Here is a 16712-nt window from a genome sequence, read left to right on the forward strand (position 1 = left end):
TGTCAAGTCTCCTCGCCTCATAAATAGAAAGAAGACAGACGCAAATTAACCCCACACACACACATACACACATACATACACACACACACACACACACACACACACACACACACACACACACACACACACACACAGTACACCGGTGTGTACCTACACGAGATGAACACAGATACACCGGAGCACACACACACACCAAATCACTGTGTGAGTAGTGTAACAAAACAAACAGCGCAAACTGACACGGACAGATTTTCTTATTGCAATATCCATTTATTGTTCTCATCACACTAATCTTTACAAAACAGAGGGTTTGCTGCAACAGGATCAAAGGAAATGTGTTCTCTCTCTCTCTTTCAGAGTTGCAGATCTGAAGGAGATCGGTGCTTTTTATTGACATGTCAGTCAACTGCGGCGTGTTTGTTCTTTGATTTTAAAACATGAGTTACTAGACTTTACAGGAAAGTAAAGCTATGGTGTTGACAGTAGAACCAGAGGAGAGCGTACTCTGATCTGAGGAAAGTCTGGCTCTTTCTGGAGGCTGTTTTTGCTGTTGGTGTTTGTTTGTATCCCATTCATGAATTTCTTGTACTACAGCAGCGCTCACACAGTGAACACTGATTCAGATGCTGACTGAGCGCATTGGTGAAGAGTTACTGAGATTTTGCACAAATGAGAAACTTGCACTTGCACTTGCACTTAGGATTTCAGACTGTCACTGTATTGAAGGAGCTTTTATCACATTTTTTCCATTAAGATTTATTTCAAGGCATTTCTGCTTCGCTGGGACATTAAAGACTACAAAGCAATGAGGGAACAAAGAGATCTCATGCAGCAAAGGTCATGTGTCAGAGTCAAATTCACAACTTTGTAGGTAAGTGGTACAGTATGTCTGCCCTGGCTCTCTGGGCCACCAGATTATCATTTTTTCCCCCATCAAACAGTGAAATCAAACTTCTCACAAGTACAAGAAGCTCAGTAAATCTCTACGTCTTCTTTCTCACATAAGATAACAGAGCTTAGCATCCACTGGATAAAACGTCAGGGTAATACAGCACATAGTTGATGGCTATCCTGCACACACAGGACAGTATGGCCACATGGCTGTCGCTTAGAAGAAGAAGTTATATTAAAAAAGTTACCAGCTTCCTGGTTTATAGATTTCTACAGAGCCACCATAGTCCCAAAAGGTGATACTTTTTTATCTTGTGTTTTCCAAGAGTGGACGTAAACCTAAGTTAGTCTTTCTTGTTGTGAAAACTACAGACACGCTCACGGTCTTACGTTAGCTCACACAGCCAAATGTTGAAGTCAGCGTAGCTAACATTGGACAAGCTAACAAAAATACAACATGGATGTTACAGCAGCATGAAACGATTTAGTTGTGGTCACTGTAAAAACACGACAATGACATGATGTCATTACCTTACTCCGACGCAAACACAACAAAGATGATTTCTTTGTAAGATAGTCTACTGTATGCGCGGCTGTTAGCTAACACATTAGCCTTTGACAGCTATGGTTAATGTGTTAGCTAACAGTCGCGCATACAGTAGACTATATTGCAAAGAAAATCATCTTTCTAGATATATTTCCAAACAAAGCACGCAGGTGTCAGATCTAAGGTGCAACAGGTGTAACACAAGAGTGACTACATTCCTCTGCATGATTAACACACATGAAACCTCGTGTTGCTCTGTGGCTGCCGAGTGTCAGAAAAGACAACTTTTAGCTAACTTGTTAAAATAAACCCGTTGATAAAGTGTTAATATGTAAATAATGCTGCTTTAACATCTATGCTGTGATTAGTTAGCGTGCCTCGTGCTAGCTTTGTTGACTTCTACACTTGACTCTGACCCGACATATGACCACACACGTCTGTAGATTTGATGACAAAAACAAAAAAAAAGGGAAAATAGTATCCACGTCCACCATTTATGCTAATATGAAAATTCAAGACAGAAAGCGCTTTTCAAGCTCATGAAGTTTTGAACACACGGTATCTGAACTGGGTGTAAACAGCTCTCCCAGTTTAAGCTTGGTCCAGCGAGCAAGTACAGGAGTCCGATACAAAGAGCGAGTCATGTGGACGTTTTCCAGCTGATCCAGTGTCGGTTCAGAGCGGTTCAGTACCTTCATACACACTGTTCTCTGTCATCATAATAAATGCAAGATTTTCCCCAGTAGTCTTTACACTTGAGTGTTGGTGATGCTTGTGTAAAAATCACACTCTCAATACAAAAAAGAGCTATGTACAGTATCATACAAACAAGTTTCATTGATAGAAAGTGGAGGGGGAGGGATGTACAGTAACAACTAGGTCAGGGGGACGCAAGTGTGATTGTGCAGGTGTGTGCTTTGGAATATGTTTAACTATGTGTGCTCTTTAAAACAGGTCTTTACTGTTGTTGTGTGTGTACGTGCGTGCATGTGTGTGTGTGTGTGTGTGTGTGTGTGTGTGTGTGTGGTCCAGCAGAGGGAAACATTTCACAGCACAGTGATAGTCAAGATACCAACGCCACACAGAGAGAGAAAGAGAGTGAAACAGAAGTTGTAAAAAGATGTTTGGAGACGAAGAAGGAGGAAGGGTGAGTAATAAAAAAAGATTTAAAAAATAAACATGGACTGGAGGGAGTGTGCAAATCAAAATCAGCAAAACTGTCACGCCACGTGTAGCGCTTATGGCGACCACATCGTATGTACATGTCGATAGATAAATCTATGAATAAAATCTCAGAAATTAATCACAATAATTACATAATTATAGTAAACCTTTTCCAGATTCGGTGAGAAAAGAAATTCCAGTTCAGGGTGAGTGACGCCGTTCCAGAGCGAAATAAAACAACCCCAAAAAAAATAAAAATAAGTCTGTCGGCGTCACAGAAAGTGTTTTGTATGAAATCTCTTCGTCTCAAAGGAATACAAGAAACAAATATTTGCTCCTGGATGTGATGCACTTTATTTGGCTCACTGTTGTGCCACCTGCAGTTGGGACCTTGGCTTTGTCTTATCAAATGTGTTTGTATTTCTCATCAGGTTTTGGCGACGCTGCAACCATCTGAGAGAAAAAAAAAAAAACATGAAGACGATAGCCAAGTGAAGATGTCTGCACTTTCATCCTGTTTGCTTTTGTCTGGTGCTTCTGCTGAGAGATATGAAATGAATCCTTTGATCTGAGTAAACCTCATGCAGAGCTGACTGGGGCACTGCTACTCAGACTACAGTGTGTGTGTGTGTGTGTGTGTGTGTGTGTGTGTGAGTGTGTGTGTGTGTTTGTGTGTGTGAGTGAGTGAATGGGACGAGATAAGGAGGGAGGGTGAGGGATGGAGACATTGGGGAGAAGTAGAGTGAGTGTGGTGTGTGTGTGTGTGTGTGTGTGTGTGTGTGTGTGTGTATGGCTTGCTAAAAGGATGTTTTTATGGGTAAATCTCAGCAGCACACATATCCTTCAGCGGGTTTCTTTGGTCCAACATGGCGACCTCCCGGCAGCACACATCAGAGGCCGTGTCCAGGGGGTCGGACAGGAAGTTCGCCGTCACGTTTTAACTTTCAACTTTCAACATGTGCCTCCTTCAAAATGGATGAAAACTCATTCATACAGTTGTAGGGGGAGAAAACCCCCCCCCCAAAAAAACTGGTGGACATTCTCAGTGGTCACAGTTTGACGTGTTTCTCCTCATAGAGCACACCACTGAAGATGAAAGTGAGCTTCACATGATCGTTTATACAAAAAAGAGTCTTCAATTGAAATATTCAAAATGGAAAAAAAAGAAAAAAATGTACCTGACTCTGTACTGAATGTTCAGCGTTTTACTTCACTGGGAGTCCAGCAAAGAGAAAGTCTTTGAAGAGTTTGCCTATCGGTTCCCCAGGGTTTGAGACGGCAACAGGAAAGTAGGTGTGTGTGTGTGTGTGTGTTGTATTTTGTGTGTTAGGAGAGGTCTAGACCTGCGTGGAATAGGAGCGGTGCAGCGTTGCGTACCGCCCAGCCGGATGGGCGGCACAGTGCGGCGAGTGCTGCTCCGACTGGTCTAGACTTCGCTGGAAATGGAGCGAGACGGTATGAGGACATCGGGGGTGGCGGGGAACCGATAGGGCTGATGGTCATGTGATCTCGGTGAACGGAGATCCCCGCGGAGTCTGCAGGGGAAAGAGAGGAGTGAGAAAGAGAGAGGACGGGGCAGAGAGAAGGCGAAGGAAAAGAGAAAAAGTGAAGAAAAGAATAATCAAGAGCAATGCACGGGGATGAGGGGGGAGGGGGGCGAGGAAGAGGAGGAGAAGGAAGAGGAGGAGGAAACAGATGTAACAGAGCAAAAACAGAAATAAGGCAACGGATGACGGAGGTAGTGAGGAGTGACGATGACGGGCAGAGAGGGGTTTTTAAAGTTGTTCAGAATGGTTGGACGTAGGTGTTGTAAAGTGGGGAGGGGGAGGTGAGTGCGGGATGCTGGAGGAGAGTGAGGGACAAAGGGAGCAGATTGAGAGGAGAGAGGCAAGGTGGGAGACAGAGGAAAAGAGGCAGTCAGGTGAGGGTTAGTGACAGTGACAGACCACAGAGGACGCAAGACATCTTCCTAAAGACTCGGACGTGGACTCGTGCTACACTGCCGCTCCTCCCCGGAGAAAAGCTCTTTTAAAACGCAGCTCTGTTGAAGAGAAGATATAACCTGAGGTGACCTCCGCGATGGCTGTGACATTTTTACTATTATTTTTCTTTTTGTTTTTTTTGTTCTTTTTAAAGCTGTGGCTGAATTCATAGTTTTCCCTCCAGCCATCTGCTTTGCTTTATATCCAAACGGTAAATTACACCTCAAGTGTGTCAGCCAAACTGCTGACTCAGCTCAAAGAGATTAAGTGACTCTCTAAATCCCCGATAACAAGGAAATGTGTAACGGCCGTGGTGTTTAGGAGACGGGGCAGCGCCTCTTTCTAAAGCAAACACTCGCACTACAGTTTGTTCAATCCTCTGGCTGGAATTTAACCACGGCTCATTTCACACCAGTACAGCAACTCTCAGCTGTGTGATCAGCCTGGAACAAGGACATTTAAAGGATTCACTTGGGTGTCTTTGTTGGGGCCGGGGGTGCAGGTGGGGGTTGGAGCATGCATGTTTGGGGTTTTGTTCTTTTTTTGGAGGGGTAAAAGAGGAGGACGACAACGGACTCAGGTAAGAGACAAGGGGTGTGTATCTCTGCCCCTCTTTAGTGAGCGCAGCCGTGCCTCATACCCACCCCCGCCCCTTACCTGAGGACCACTTAACTTTTCGAGTGGACTCTCCACACAGGGAAGCGTCACCATGGGCATGCCCAGCATGGACTCTGGGCGTTGGGATCGCGGTGGAGGAAGACTGGGCTGCAACTGCTGGAAGTTGTTAATCACACAAGTCACCTGGAGATAGAGAGCGGGAGGAGGAGTTAGTTATTAGTTTGTGTACAGACGCTAACGTTCAGGGTTATTTTTCTCCAGACTCACCAAAAACACAGCGATGGCTCCCCCCGTGAAAAATCCAGCGAGAACGTCGGCCCAGTGGTTGCGGTACTCAGCCACCCGGACCACGCCCACCAGCATGGCCAGACAGAGCAGGGTGAGGCTGATGGTGGGCTTGGTCAGCCGCGTGCCTTTGGTCTTGAACACCAGTGTCACGTACATCTGCAGAGAGGCACAGAGGAGGTCGCGCACAGTAGGGTACAACAAATACAGGAAGCCACACAAGCGTGTATGTGTCATTACAACAGGACTTGGTTTTTCAGATACAAGTTAACGAAGTGCAGGGAAACAGAATTTCTTCCTTTTACTGGCTGGTTAAAGATGAACAAGACTGAAAATGATCTCAACAAAGGACAGTAGGTTTACGACTGCTATGGATGAGTTCTTTTAAGATGTGCTCAGACTGAACACAAACTTTAGAGGCAGTGAAACCTCAAATAAAAATAGCACAAGAAGCAGGTGGACACAAACGGGGTAAACCCACCGAGGTGAGGAAGCATCTATACAAGTCGAAAACATTTAGTTAGTAAGAAGTTAATTATCCTGAGGCTTTATGGCTCGAATAAAAAAAGTTTTAAGAAAACAAATTAAATGAGAAGGGCTTTGGGGTTCTTGGACGTATCTGAGATCAGCACAAGTACAACATGGCAAACAGTCGGTGAATAGGTTGCTAGCCAGTGACGACTAACGTCTTTGTACATCGTCTGTTTGGGGCAAATAAACACGGGCTGCAAAAAAACACATCAGCAGATCAAATTTACTTGAATAATACAAGCTGAAAATCTGCTTTGCATTCAGTCTGAACACACCTTCATTTTTAAATTCCTCATGCGTCGTTCATTCCAGTGCACTGAGAAAAGTTCCCACCAGTGACCGTGCCCACCTAGCTACTCAATCTAAAGTACTTTGAATAAGCGTGGGGCTAAAATCATCACTTTTGTTCACTTTAAAGGAAAAGACATTTTTGAAAATATGCTTTATGAGAAAATGCTACTGAAGTGTGTACGCTACATGTGAAGCTACATCCAGCTGCTTAATACAAACACTGGAACTGAGGGGAAACAGCGTAATATCTTGTTCAGTTCATTCAGTTCTTGTGTGAATTAAATAAACATGATAACGAGGGGTTAATTAGTGAGCTTTAGCTGGTAGGTGGATTTTGTTAGATGCTAGCTTCATCTTCCTGTTTCCAGTTTTGGTGCTGAGCTAAGACAGATGCTGGTGGTAGCGTCATATTCACTGACATGTACTGCAAATGATCAAACTACTCTGAAGCTCAATATTTCAGTACAAATGAAAAGAAATGCTCATTAGAGGAGATATAAGCAGGGTTTCAGTTGGGAACATGCATTTACAGAAGCACAAAGTATCCGGTCCAGCATGCTCCAGCCTACCACTGTGTACACTGCAGAGTAGACGCTGAGCGCCGCGTCCTTGGACGGGAAGGATTTGCGTGCAGACATGACGATCAGCGGGTTGCCCGTGCAGGCGCGGCGCTCTGTGATGTACTGCATGGTGGACTGGCAGCCTAACGCGGTGTAGTTCGGTCGGCAGGCAGACAGGAAGTGAGGCGTCTGGTTTCCTGTCACTACCTGGCCGGCGTTGGCGAAGATGGTGGTGGTGAACAGGCCGAAGGCATAGACACCTGGGTTGGACGCAGGTATGAGGGAGAGTTGGTTAGTGGGTGGGAAAATTGTGGGAAAGGTGACAGATAAGTGGAGGAAAATAAATAAATAATAATAATAAAAAGTAGAGTTAGGAGGGAGAGAAAAGTTCAAACATACAATATGTCAGAAGATGAAGAAAAACATATTTCATGTTTGACAGAGAGCGATATCAAAACACGTAACAGCACTGTGATATTAAACAGGTGGTAATGAGTTTTTCCTCTTAAAATAGCCTCAACACATTATTATCACCTGAGGTTTGAAATCGCAACAGAAGCCTTCGCCCCAGCTGATTCAGCTTAACATGCAAATGTGCAGACTGCTTAATATTCATAAGTGTGTTGCTGCCATCCCCCCTGTATATCTTATCCCAAAGGGTTATATCGCAGTTTATTATCCAATTAACAGCTACGTCTGCAAACTCGGAAGTGAAGCAGGTCACGTTCTTACAAGTTAACCTTTTCTTTTAGTTTTGTTTTGATCTTTTTCATCTTGTCTTTCACTCGTCCCGACAACACCACACACACAGGGAGACACAGAAAATGCCCTTTCGCCGGCCTGTGAAGAGCAGAGAGGCTGTGTAATACAAACCAGCGTGCTCACCTAGGAAGCGTATTATGCGTCTCAGCAGGGGGTTGAAGTAGCAGCAGTCTGCAGTGACAATAGTCTTCTCCTGGGTTCCTTCTGCCTTGGTGAAGAAGGCACACAGCTCTCCAACAAGAATCTGTGCACACACAGCAAACACACTGATTACACACAACACCGTTTAATGGTACACCCGGTAGACTGAATTTATTGTATCATGTTAGCAGCCATATTGGGGTTATGCAACACACTGCTGCAACAACATTCACACCTGAACACACAGAGAGGTCAAAAGGTCACGCTCAGCCTCAGCAACAACTACATATCCACTGGTTTAATTAATGACGGGTGTAACTGCAGTGATGATGGTACACATTTTTTTCAACCTGGGTCTTTATTTTCTGCATTTTTCGGTCCACCGCTGAATTTCATGACTGAAAAATCTCAACAACTACTGGATGGATTGACATGAAATTTTCACAGACATTCATGGTCCCCAGAGGATGATTCCTGCTGATTTTGGTGAACCCCTGACCTCTCGCCTTGCACAACCATGAGGTTGTTTCGGGTAAAACGTCCCAATCTCTATTGGATAGATCGCCATGAAATTTTGTACATGCATTCATGTTACAAATACATTACAGATCTTTTAAGTTTATGGCTAAGACGAATAATAATTGGACAGGTAGGAATAAATAGCACTGAAATGAGGCTGATTATTAAATATAAAGATTACAGATTATCAGGTGTTGTCCACACATGGCTCACATTAGACTAATGTTTATCTTCAACAACTCTTAACAGTGCACAGCTTCACAGAGAGGAATCATTTGACCACAGTGAAGGTGCAGCTCAACTATGAAGGTGACCATGACTGACCCAGTACTGCTCAGGTCTCTTAGCTTGACTAATAATGTCAGAGCTCACGGTGCAAATGGGTCTAATTAGACACTCTGATCATCTGTTTTAGTCAGCGTGGACTGGCTGTGGTCGGATAGAGATGTATACTCGGCGCAGTCTGCAGGTTTCTGTGATCAAAAATAGCAGCCATTGTTCCAGGGTGCTCACAGTTTTATTGTTGTCTTTGTGAGGAGCATCAGGCTCGTGGCAGGGGGTTCCAGTCAGGTGACTGGTGCTCAGCTCGCTCCCTGAGAGTCTGAACGGCGGCGCCTCTCCAGGCTGATGATCCCTTAATGGACTGCGACTGTGAGACTCATCTGTATGAGAGCCCACAGCACTCCGAGCTGGCACCGACTAAAACTTAGCTCCCTCATTGAATAACCATCTATGACAGAGATATGCTTACAGTTAACTCATCCTGACAATTTCCATGCTCCGCTGAGAAGCAAGTGGAACCCACTTTAACGCTGACCGTGTTCCACAAACCCATCAACCTCATTGTTCCTCCTTCCGTATTTAACATAATCTCCCCCCCCCCATTTATCCCGCACAGCGACAGTGTCTGAATCACTGCTGTCGGAGGAGGGCAAGCAAAAGGAAATGAAAGAACTACAGAATGAAAGGAAGGCAGTGCAGGAGAGAGACAAAGGGGGATGAAAATGATCGTGATCGTGTTTCAGTTGAGTCTTGTTCTTCTAAGCACTTGAGCGGGTCCAGCCAAGTCAAATGAGTTAATAACATGCACGGGCCCGGTCAGTGCAGCAGTGCTGTGAAGTCCGTGCCCAGCCGAGCGCTTTCTTCCATTAGTGAAACAGGACCCCGGTGGGTGTTCCATGGCAACCCTCTAAACACTAATACGAGCATGAAATCAAAGCCGAGGGGTTTTAATCAGTGGCTTCAAATCAGAGACGTTCGGGGGACACACTGTCACACTGTGGACAACCATTTACGGGGCAATTAAAAGACACACAGAGGCTGTTTCTATGGGGACTGCTGGTGTGCGGAGGGTCTGAGCATGTATATGCCACAAAATGTGAGATAATGGTAGTGTGCTGTCAATCATGGACAAGTGCTCTTCAACACTTTTGCCTCGGGCGAAGCTGTAAAGCCGTGGGTGGTAGGCCTTTTTGGAAGCATACACTACTGCCCCACAAGCCCTTTTTGTAGACTACAGCTATTCGCTGAGAATGCTTCATATGTGCATGTGATAGGACTCTTTAGACAGTCAGTAATAAAATCCTCCACTTTTACAATTTCGGATTGATTTACACTCTAAAGTCTCTCAAAACAGTTTCCTCCTGTTGTCCAACCACCGTAATCAACATGGTTGAGAAGCTCTGAGTTGATTACATTGAGATGCTTGTACAGGTTGCTTTCAGTTGTTATCAGTAAAGCAAATAAACCCCAAAAACTTACGTCATCTAGCTGATACAGCCTTTGCTAGTTATCGCATTTAGCTACAGAGTCAATGTCGTCTGTAATGCTACCAATTAGGATTAGATCAGCAAGAGGAGTGCAGGTAGTAGTGAAATGGAGAGGTATCCTCATTATGGTTTGTTGCACGGTTGTTATTTTGTTTAAAGTTTTCTCTGCTGCCGAACGTGGTTTCCTGCCGGGAGCAGGTGATGGGTGATTGGCGCTTGACAAGAGCTTCAGCCATCGTTGTCATGACGGACACAAGACGTAACACTGGTGTCGCCTTTCCACCTCTGGAGACAGCTCTTGGTGAGTAAAGGAATGAAGTTTGATGCTGAACTTCTTTCTTCTACACAGGGAAGTAAACAGCCATTAATGCTAATGTTGGCTACGTGCTACGGCTACGTAGCGATAGCAAAAACTTACAAATGGCTCCTTTAAAGAGAAGATCACACGACTCATCTGAGACACATTAAAATGAAACATAACAAACAAACAAAAAATTCTTTTACACTGATTTCATGATTCGTTAATTAGTTAATTTGACTGATGATGAGGTTTTACAGTGTAAACAGTCTGAAAGTTGGTTTTCTGCCATTTCACAAGTTAACAGAACTTTCTCCCTTTGTATTGAATTGAAGCTAAAGATTATAAATTAATACAGCTTACTCACTTCTGTTGAAGCAAGAGCATGGCTTAATCTGTTGGCTCAGCCTCAGTCTTGTCTTTAAATACTGATCATTTGTTTAGTCGTATCCACTTGTAATCCTTATGTATGCTTCAAAAAAATATAAGTTCCCATTTTCCCAGGGTTACTCTGATTGATGCAGGGACGAAATATCTGCAGACACCACTCTGCTAAAAAACTACACAAACTTACTGCTCCATTGTCCCCCTCTCTTTTCTGCCCTTGGTGATAAGAGCAGGAGGGTTTATGAAGGATTAAGTGAAAAGGTGAGAGCAGGAGTACACAGCAGGAAAAGTAAGAGTGAGGAACCAAGAGGGGAACAGTATGGGGAAGGTAGAAAGGTGACATGGTTAGGGTAATACTGCAGGAATTAATTATTCATGCGCGGATGGCGTGTGTGTGTTTGAATAATGTAGCGCATTATTTGAACCAGCATTTCTAAATGATCTCCCTCCACTGCAGTGGGATGTGCTCGGGCTCCTTGCCTCTGGCCCGACTGCCCCCTCAAGGATTCACGGTTAAATACGACGAGGTTGTCACTGCAGTTTAGGGGCGAGCGGATTATAATTCCTCGAAATTAAACTGCTCATCCTACATCGTCTGCACACACACACTGACAATGCAGATGCGCCCACAAACATGTCATTCCAGGACATACAATGATTTCTGCTGTAATGCTGTGTCACTGCAGGATGAGTGTCAAGATTAGGGACGAAAAAAAAAAGAGTGTAGATGAGGACAATGCATTACATACATACTCACATGCATGATTTCAGTGCAGAACAAGGGACGAGTGAAGGAATGAAACATTTATACAGACATGAGATATTATTATTAACTCTTCCTCTCTTTGTCTGCACGAGGATTCTGCTCCGTGCATGTGAGTAATGAGATCTCCATTTGTGTCAGCGAGTGTTAGTCAAATGCGAGTGTGCGTTCAGACTGGCCCTTTTTTTTATGAATACGTGTCCTTTAGAAGACAATAAGCAGGGATGTTTTACTCAGAGCAATGAGATGAATGGAGAGGAGCGTGGAGATGACAGAGGAGCAGTGGGAGAGGGGGAATGAAGAGAGCAGGAGCGATTAGAGGAACACTATTAAAAAAGGAAGAAGAGGAGGAAATAAAAGTTTTTTGATAAATAAATACATTTATAATTCATTATTATATTTTAATCTTATAAATAATTGATTACACAGTGGACGTGCACATTCAGACGCTGGAGAAAAGAAAAAAACGACTGTGTGAAACCAGCTCCACTAGCGTTTCCTATATTTGGAAGACTGTCTGGAGCACAGAGTTATTCAAAAGACAGGAGAGGATGCAGAAGACAAACAAGCTGTCGTGTGATCCTCGTGTGGTAATGATGTCAATAACGCTGTGAGGGACAAATCAAGCATCTTGGAATCAGCCTGAGCGATGGCACTGCAGCAGAGCAGCGAGATGCAGATTGCCTCCATTAGTATTCCCTTCTGCAAATAGCAACTGACACTGTTCAGCCCGTGTTAGTGATGAAAAAAACTAAACAAACAGAAGGCAACAGATGGAAACAGAGAGGAATACAATGTTTGCTCGACTCTGAGCCATTACATAAAATGGACTAATGCTGCAAGAGGCACTTAGACTGGGTTCTTACATAAATCCTAATCCTAAAAATTAACCCACATCTTTCGAAAGCTCACAATGTCCTACATTTTTTTAATGGTCTTGGTATGTATGGCTGACACTTCATAGTGTATTGGCGACTGTGGAGATGCAAAGTCTTAAAGCCCCTGAGAACACGCTTTAAAATATTAAGTATTTCTCAGAAACATTAAATATTGATGACTAAATAAACTGAAGTCTTGGGGAGAAACTATATATATTCATGAAGAGTTTAACACTCAAAAACTCAGTTAATCTGCTTCATCAAGCCTGGCAAAATAAACAAACAACTCCACAACTGCCATTAGATTTTTACTCAAATGTCAAGACTGTTGCACAGAAATACGCAGCGCCACCTTCTTGCAGCTGAAGCCCCCGCCGACTTTACACCAGTGAGAAAAGCCTTCAGAGTGGAGCTCATGCTTACTGTGTTAGCCTAGCTGCACCTATGCCGTTAGCTTTACAGTTGTCAGTATGATCACGTCTCAGAAAGAGGAGCACCAGATGGAGGTGAGGTGATTTTAATATCCCATTAAAGAAAAAAGCAGTTTTTAGTTTCTACCATCAGAGCTGCCGTGTGAAATTACTCCCGTCTCTCAGCAGTCTTACGTAATGACTGCTAAACTTTAAAAGGCAAGAAAGATGATCACTCATAAATGAATTATTTAGCAGAAAGCCTTTTTGGTGAGATTCTCTCACATCTACCCTAATGAAAGTATACGCCACAGCTCTAGCATTGTACGGACCAACTGCAGACTCATTTCTGTGAAACACAGCTCTGCAGTCATAAGACCTAATGTTTCCGACAAGACTGGGGAAGTTATTCATGTGTAAAGTACAAAGAGATGCCTCGCTGTCACTGGCATCCCATTATCTGTCATCATCTACAGCAACCTCAATCCCTGCAATGCTGTGTATATGTGAGATTTGGGCTGATGGATGATACGAAAGACACTGCACCTGTCCGAGTGCATCACCGTCACCTTCGCTGACATGCGGTTTCACCAGGATTTTGAGTGTGCGGAACGGCTGCTCACAGGAGACTGATAGTCCAGGAGAGCGACTGAGGGAACAGACTGAACACAGGCAGCAGAACGCACTTCAATCCGCCGACATGATGAAAGGATGTCGACTGAGGAAAGAACACGACCTCAGTCGTGGATGGACGGGCACACAAGACTTCAATGCAAACACGAATGCATTCACAAGGACATAGGGCACTTCGCACGGTCCTTACTCCGTCCACACAAACGCAGGAATGTGCAAAAGCACGCCCACTCGTGCATACACATGATGAAATACACACGGAGATGCCCTTCTTACACTGAGCAAATCATAGCCACTGTTATCCTGCTTCTTGTTTGGAGTATTATATTGTTACTGTATACACTAAAGAGCATTGATTTATTCCATCTTACAGAAGCAAAACCTCTTCATCATTGTGTTGCAGCATCACTAATCCCTCTCTTTCTTTCTTTATCTCGCTTATTCTCGTTCACCTTTCATTGTCTTTTTCCCACTGGAATGAAAAGTAGGTTATTTATTCTTTGTCTTTCCCCTTCCATTTTTATCCAGTTCAATTTCATGCCCCCGTTTTTCCAAATCTGCTCTGTTACATTCCTCAAAAACCAGCATCAGTGGGACTGCTAGCTGTTTTATGTCTCACTGTGTTTCCTTCTCCACCTCCCTCTTGGTCCTGTTACATTGTTTTTGCGCGCCATGATCGATTTTGTCCCATCCCACTTACCACAGGGTCATCTGAAGGATGCACCTGCAGCTGAAAACATGGAACATCCTGAAAAAACCTTTCCACAATCTTTCATTTCTTTCCCCAGAAGAACAACAGCATGAATCTGGGGTTTTTAGCTTGTGCCTGGTACCTCCTCTAAAAGTCAATTCAAGTTATTATAATCCTTAAATTGAAATCAAACCCAATCTTTGACTATTAATAATCAGATTTTTTTCTGCAACAGATATTTCAACGTTGAACATCCTGTAATTTCCTCTCTCTATGGCAGCTCTCATTGTAGCGTCCATGACTGCAGCACGGGGTTCACCTCGCCTTCATATGTATGAGGGGCTTCACAGGAAATGATGCAGCATGTAATCCAGTGATATTATCATTTTATCACATTGATATCAGCCTCACGCTTGTGCTCGGCCTAGAAGCAACCTGCCGTTTTTACTCTTCCATTTTTTGTACAGATTAAACACACAAGGTAAAGTGTTAATCGGTGACCCTCATATGTGGAAGCGTAGGTGAATTTAGTTCAACACAGGCTAACACTTAACCCGTTTCCTGTTGCTAGCTGCTGGTTTCAGCTACAGATTTAACAGTGGTATCAATCTTCTTTATCTAGCTCCCAGCAAAAAGAAAACTCAGTGTTTATTATTGCTGTAATCAGACATGGAAGCCTCCATCCCCAAATCTGAGTGCAAAGCATCATCCAACAGAAGCTCTGAGCGCAGGAGTTTGGCCTGTTTTAACAACTTGATGTCTTCAACTTAATGTTGGTCTGGGGCCTCTCTGAGTGGATTGTGTGTGTTGTCCCTGGCTCTGCATTCAGGTTAGGTTAATGGTGACTCTAAATTACCCAGTACAGCCAGTGGAGGGAGGGATGGACAATTGTTTACATTTTGGCAAACGGAAGATGTTTGGTCACAATGGACACTGGAGATAATGACAGTCAAGTAGTTATGAGTTATGACTCTGAAAAGGAGAGTGAATTTCTATGGGAATCGCAGCAATTTGGTGATAAGGGCCTTAAAGTACCTTTACTGCCTCCATGCTCGTCACAGCAGCTACGATCATGTCGGTGGGCAGGACGAATCCGCGCACCAGCAAACAGCTTCCTATTCACCTTTCAATGCACCTGCACGCACCCGTCACTCTCCCCGCTATGGGAACGCATCACAGTTTGAAAACCTCTATTCTGCTTCAAAACGACCCCATAATCTTCTGAACATGAAAGAGTAGCATCTGGGAATTTATGATAAACATGTTACGATAATTAACCTGCAAGTTTGTGTTTAAAATTAAAGATAATTTTTAAGGAGAACTCCTCGTTTTCCTGGGAAACTGGAGATAGTGATAGTTTTTAAACTCATGGGAAAAGCTCGAATCTTGGACAAGACAGAGACAAGTGAAGACTGTGCTACGTTTACACACATCGTTCGCTTCTTCATTCATCTGTTTAATCATCTTGATTCATTACAGAGCTCGTGCCCCCCCCTCTCTGTTGCCTCTCAGTCTTTGCTTGATCAGTTTCTGCGGAGGACTCGGGGGGAATGTGGCTGAGATGTCCACAGTTACACACAGAGAAGGACAGATTTGGTCCAGTGGCCACATGCGAAGATGTAAGAACGGAGGGCGGCGAGCGGGGACACACCCCTGTTGTGAACGCAGATTGGGCGTTGGCATTCGTCAGAGATCTCCGAGTGGTTGAGCGAAGCATGGCAGTCCACCAGCTACGCAAGCAGGACCCCTCAGGTGTCTCTACTCTCTGCCTGACTGCAAAATGGATCAAAGCTAAGAAGCAGAAATGACAACCGCTGTTCAGTCTAATCTCATTTCACAGGAATGGGCGACTCCTGCCAAAACCACTAGATAGGCAACAGGAGGGCATAAACACTCACTCTCTCCCCATCTCTTTCTCTCTCTCGCTCTTTTCACTGCATAACCAATGAGGTTGATGCAACAACCGCCTCGGGCCCACCAGGAGAACGGTGCATGGAGCAGGCAGCTCGACTGCAGAGCAAACAACAGAGGGAGTGAAAGAGAGGAACCGGGTTAAGGTGACGGAGAAAGCAAAAGGTGACATATGGAACGGGAAGACTGTTTGATGACGCAAATATCAGAATGGTATGGTGATGCAATCCTGAACCGGCTTTGGTCGGATTATCGTCATGAACAGTTAGATGGGAGCTGTGATTGTGTTGCGGTGCAGGCTGCGGTAAATTATACTTTTGTATGGATATCAGCAGCACAGATAGGTCGAGCAGATACAGCCTCTCTGATGTGCGGGGAAGAAAACAACTCGTACTTCTTCCTTCCATGAAGAGAATCCCTATCAGCCTCTCTTTGGGTTTTCTCTGTCTGAGCTCCGATTTAATCTCTTCTCTTGTTTTCATCAGATGTTTCGCCTCATTTTTCTCCATTTCCCTGCCATCGCCATCGCAGACTGAGGAACAGAAGTCGAGGAGCCATCACCCAGACACATATGCTCCCATGGCAGCCAGTGTCACAGCAACCGATGCCCCCCTCTTCCACCACGGCGTTCACTCTGCCATCTGTCTCATTAACCTGGGTTAGCAGAACACTGGCCTAGAT

The 16712-nt window shown here is 44.3% G+C and overlaps 1 protein-coding gene across 3 annotated transcripts in view; it reads right to left on the minus strand.

Annotated features, from left to right (window-relative positions):
- Positions 1 to 247: 247 nt before the first annotated feature.
- plppr2a (phospholipid phosphatase related 2a) overlaps positions 248 to 16712 on the minus strand; it is a 49186-nt gene continuing 32721 nt past the window's right edge. Inside the window, exons 4-8 of one of the 3 annotated variants that reach the window (XM_023416371.2) lie at positions 7755 to 7875; positions 6879 to 7129; positions 5470 to 5646; positions 5242 to 5385; positions 248 to 4137 (exon numbers count right to left, since the gene is read on the minus strand). In XM_023416371.2, coding sequence (XP_023272139.1) covers positions 4102 to 4137; positions 5242 to 5385; positions 5470 to 5646; positions 6879 to 7129; positions 7755 to 7875 — 729 coding nt within the window. In that variant the 3' untranslated portion in view covers positions 248 to 4101. Of the gene's footprint in view, positions 4445 to 5241; positions 5386 to 5469; positions 5647 to 6878; positions 7130 to 7754; positions 7876 to 16712 lie in introns of all 3 variants that reach the window. The other 2 variants (XM_023416370.2, XM_023416369.2) reach the window with 2 other exon arrangements.

Source organism: Seriola lalandi, unplaced genomic scaffold, assembly GCF_002814215.2.
Source record: "Seriola lalandi dorsalis isolate HSWRI2012SDOR001 ecotype SW California unplaced genomic scaffold, Sedor1 jcf7180002054563, whole genome shotgun sequence".
NCBI classification, from domain to species: domain Eukaryota; kingdom Metazoa; phylum Chordata; class Actinopteri; order Carangiformes; family Carangidae; genus Seriola; species Seriola lalandi.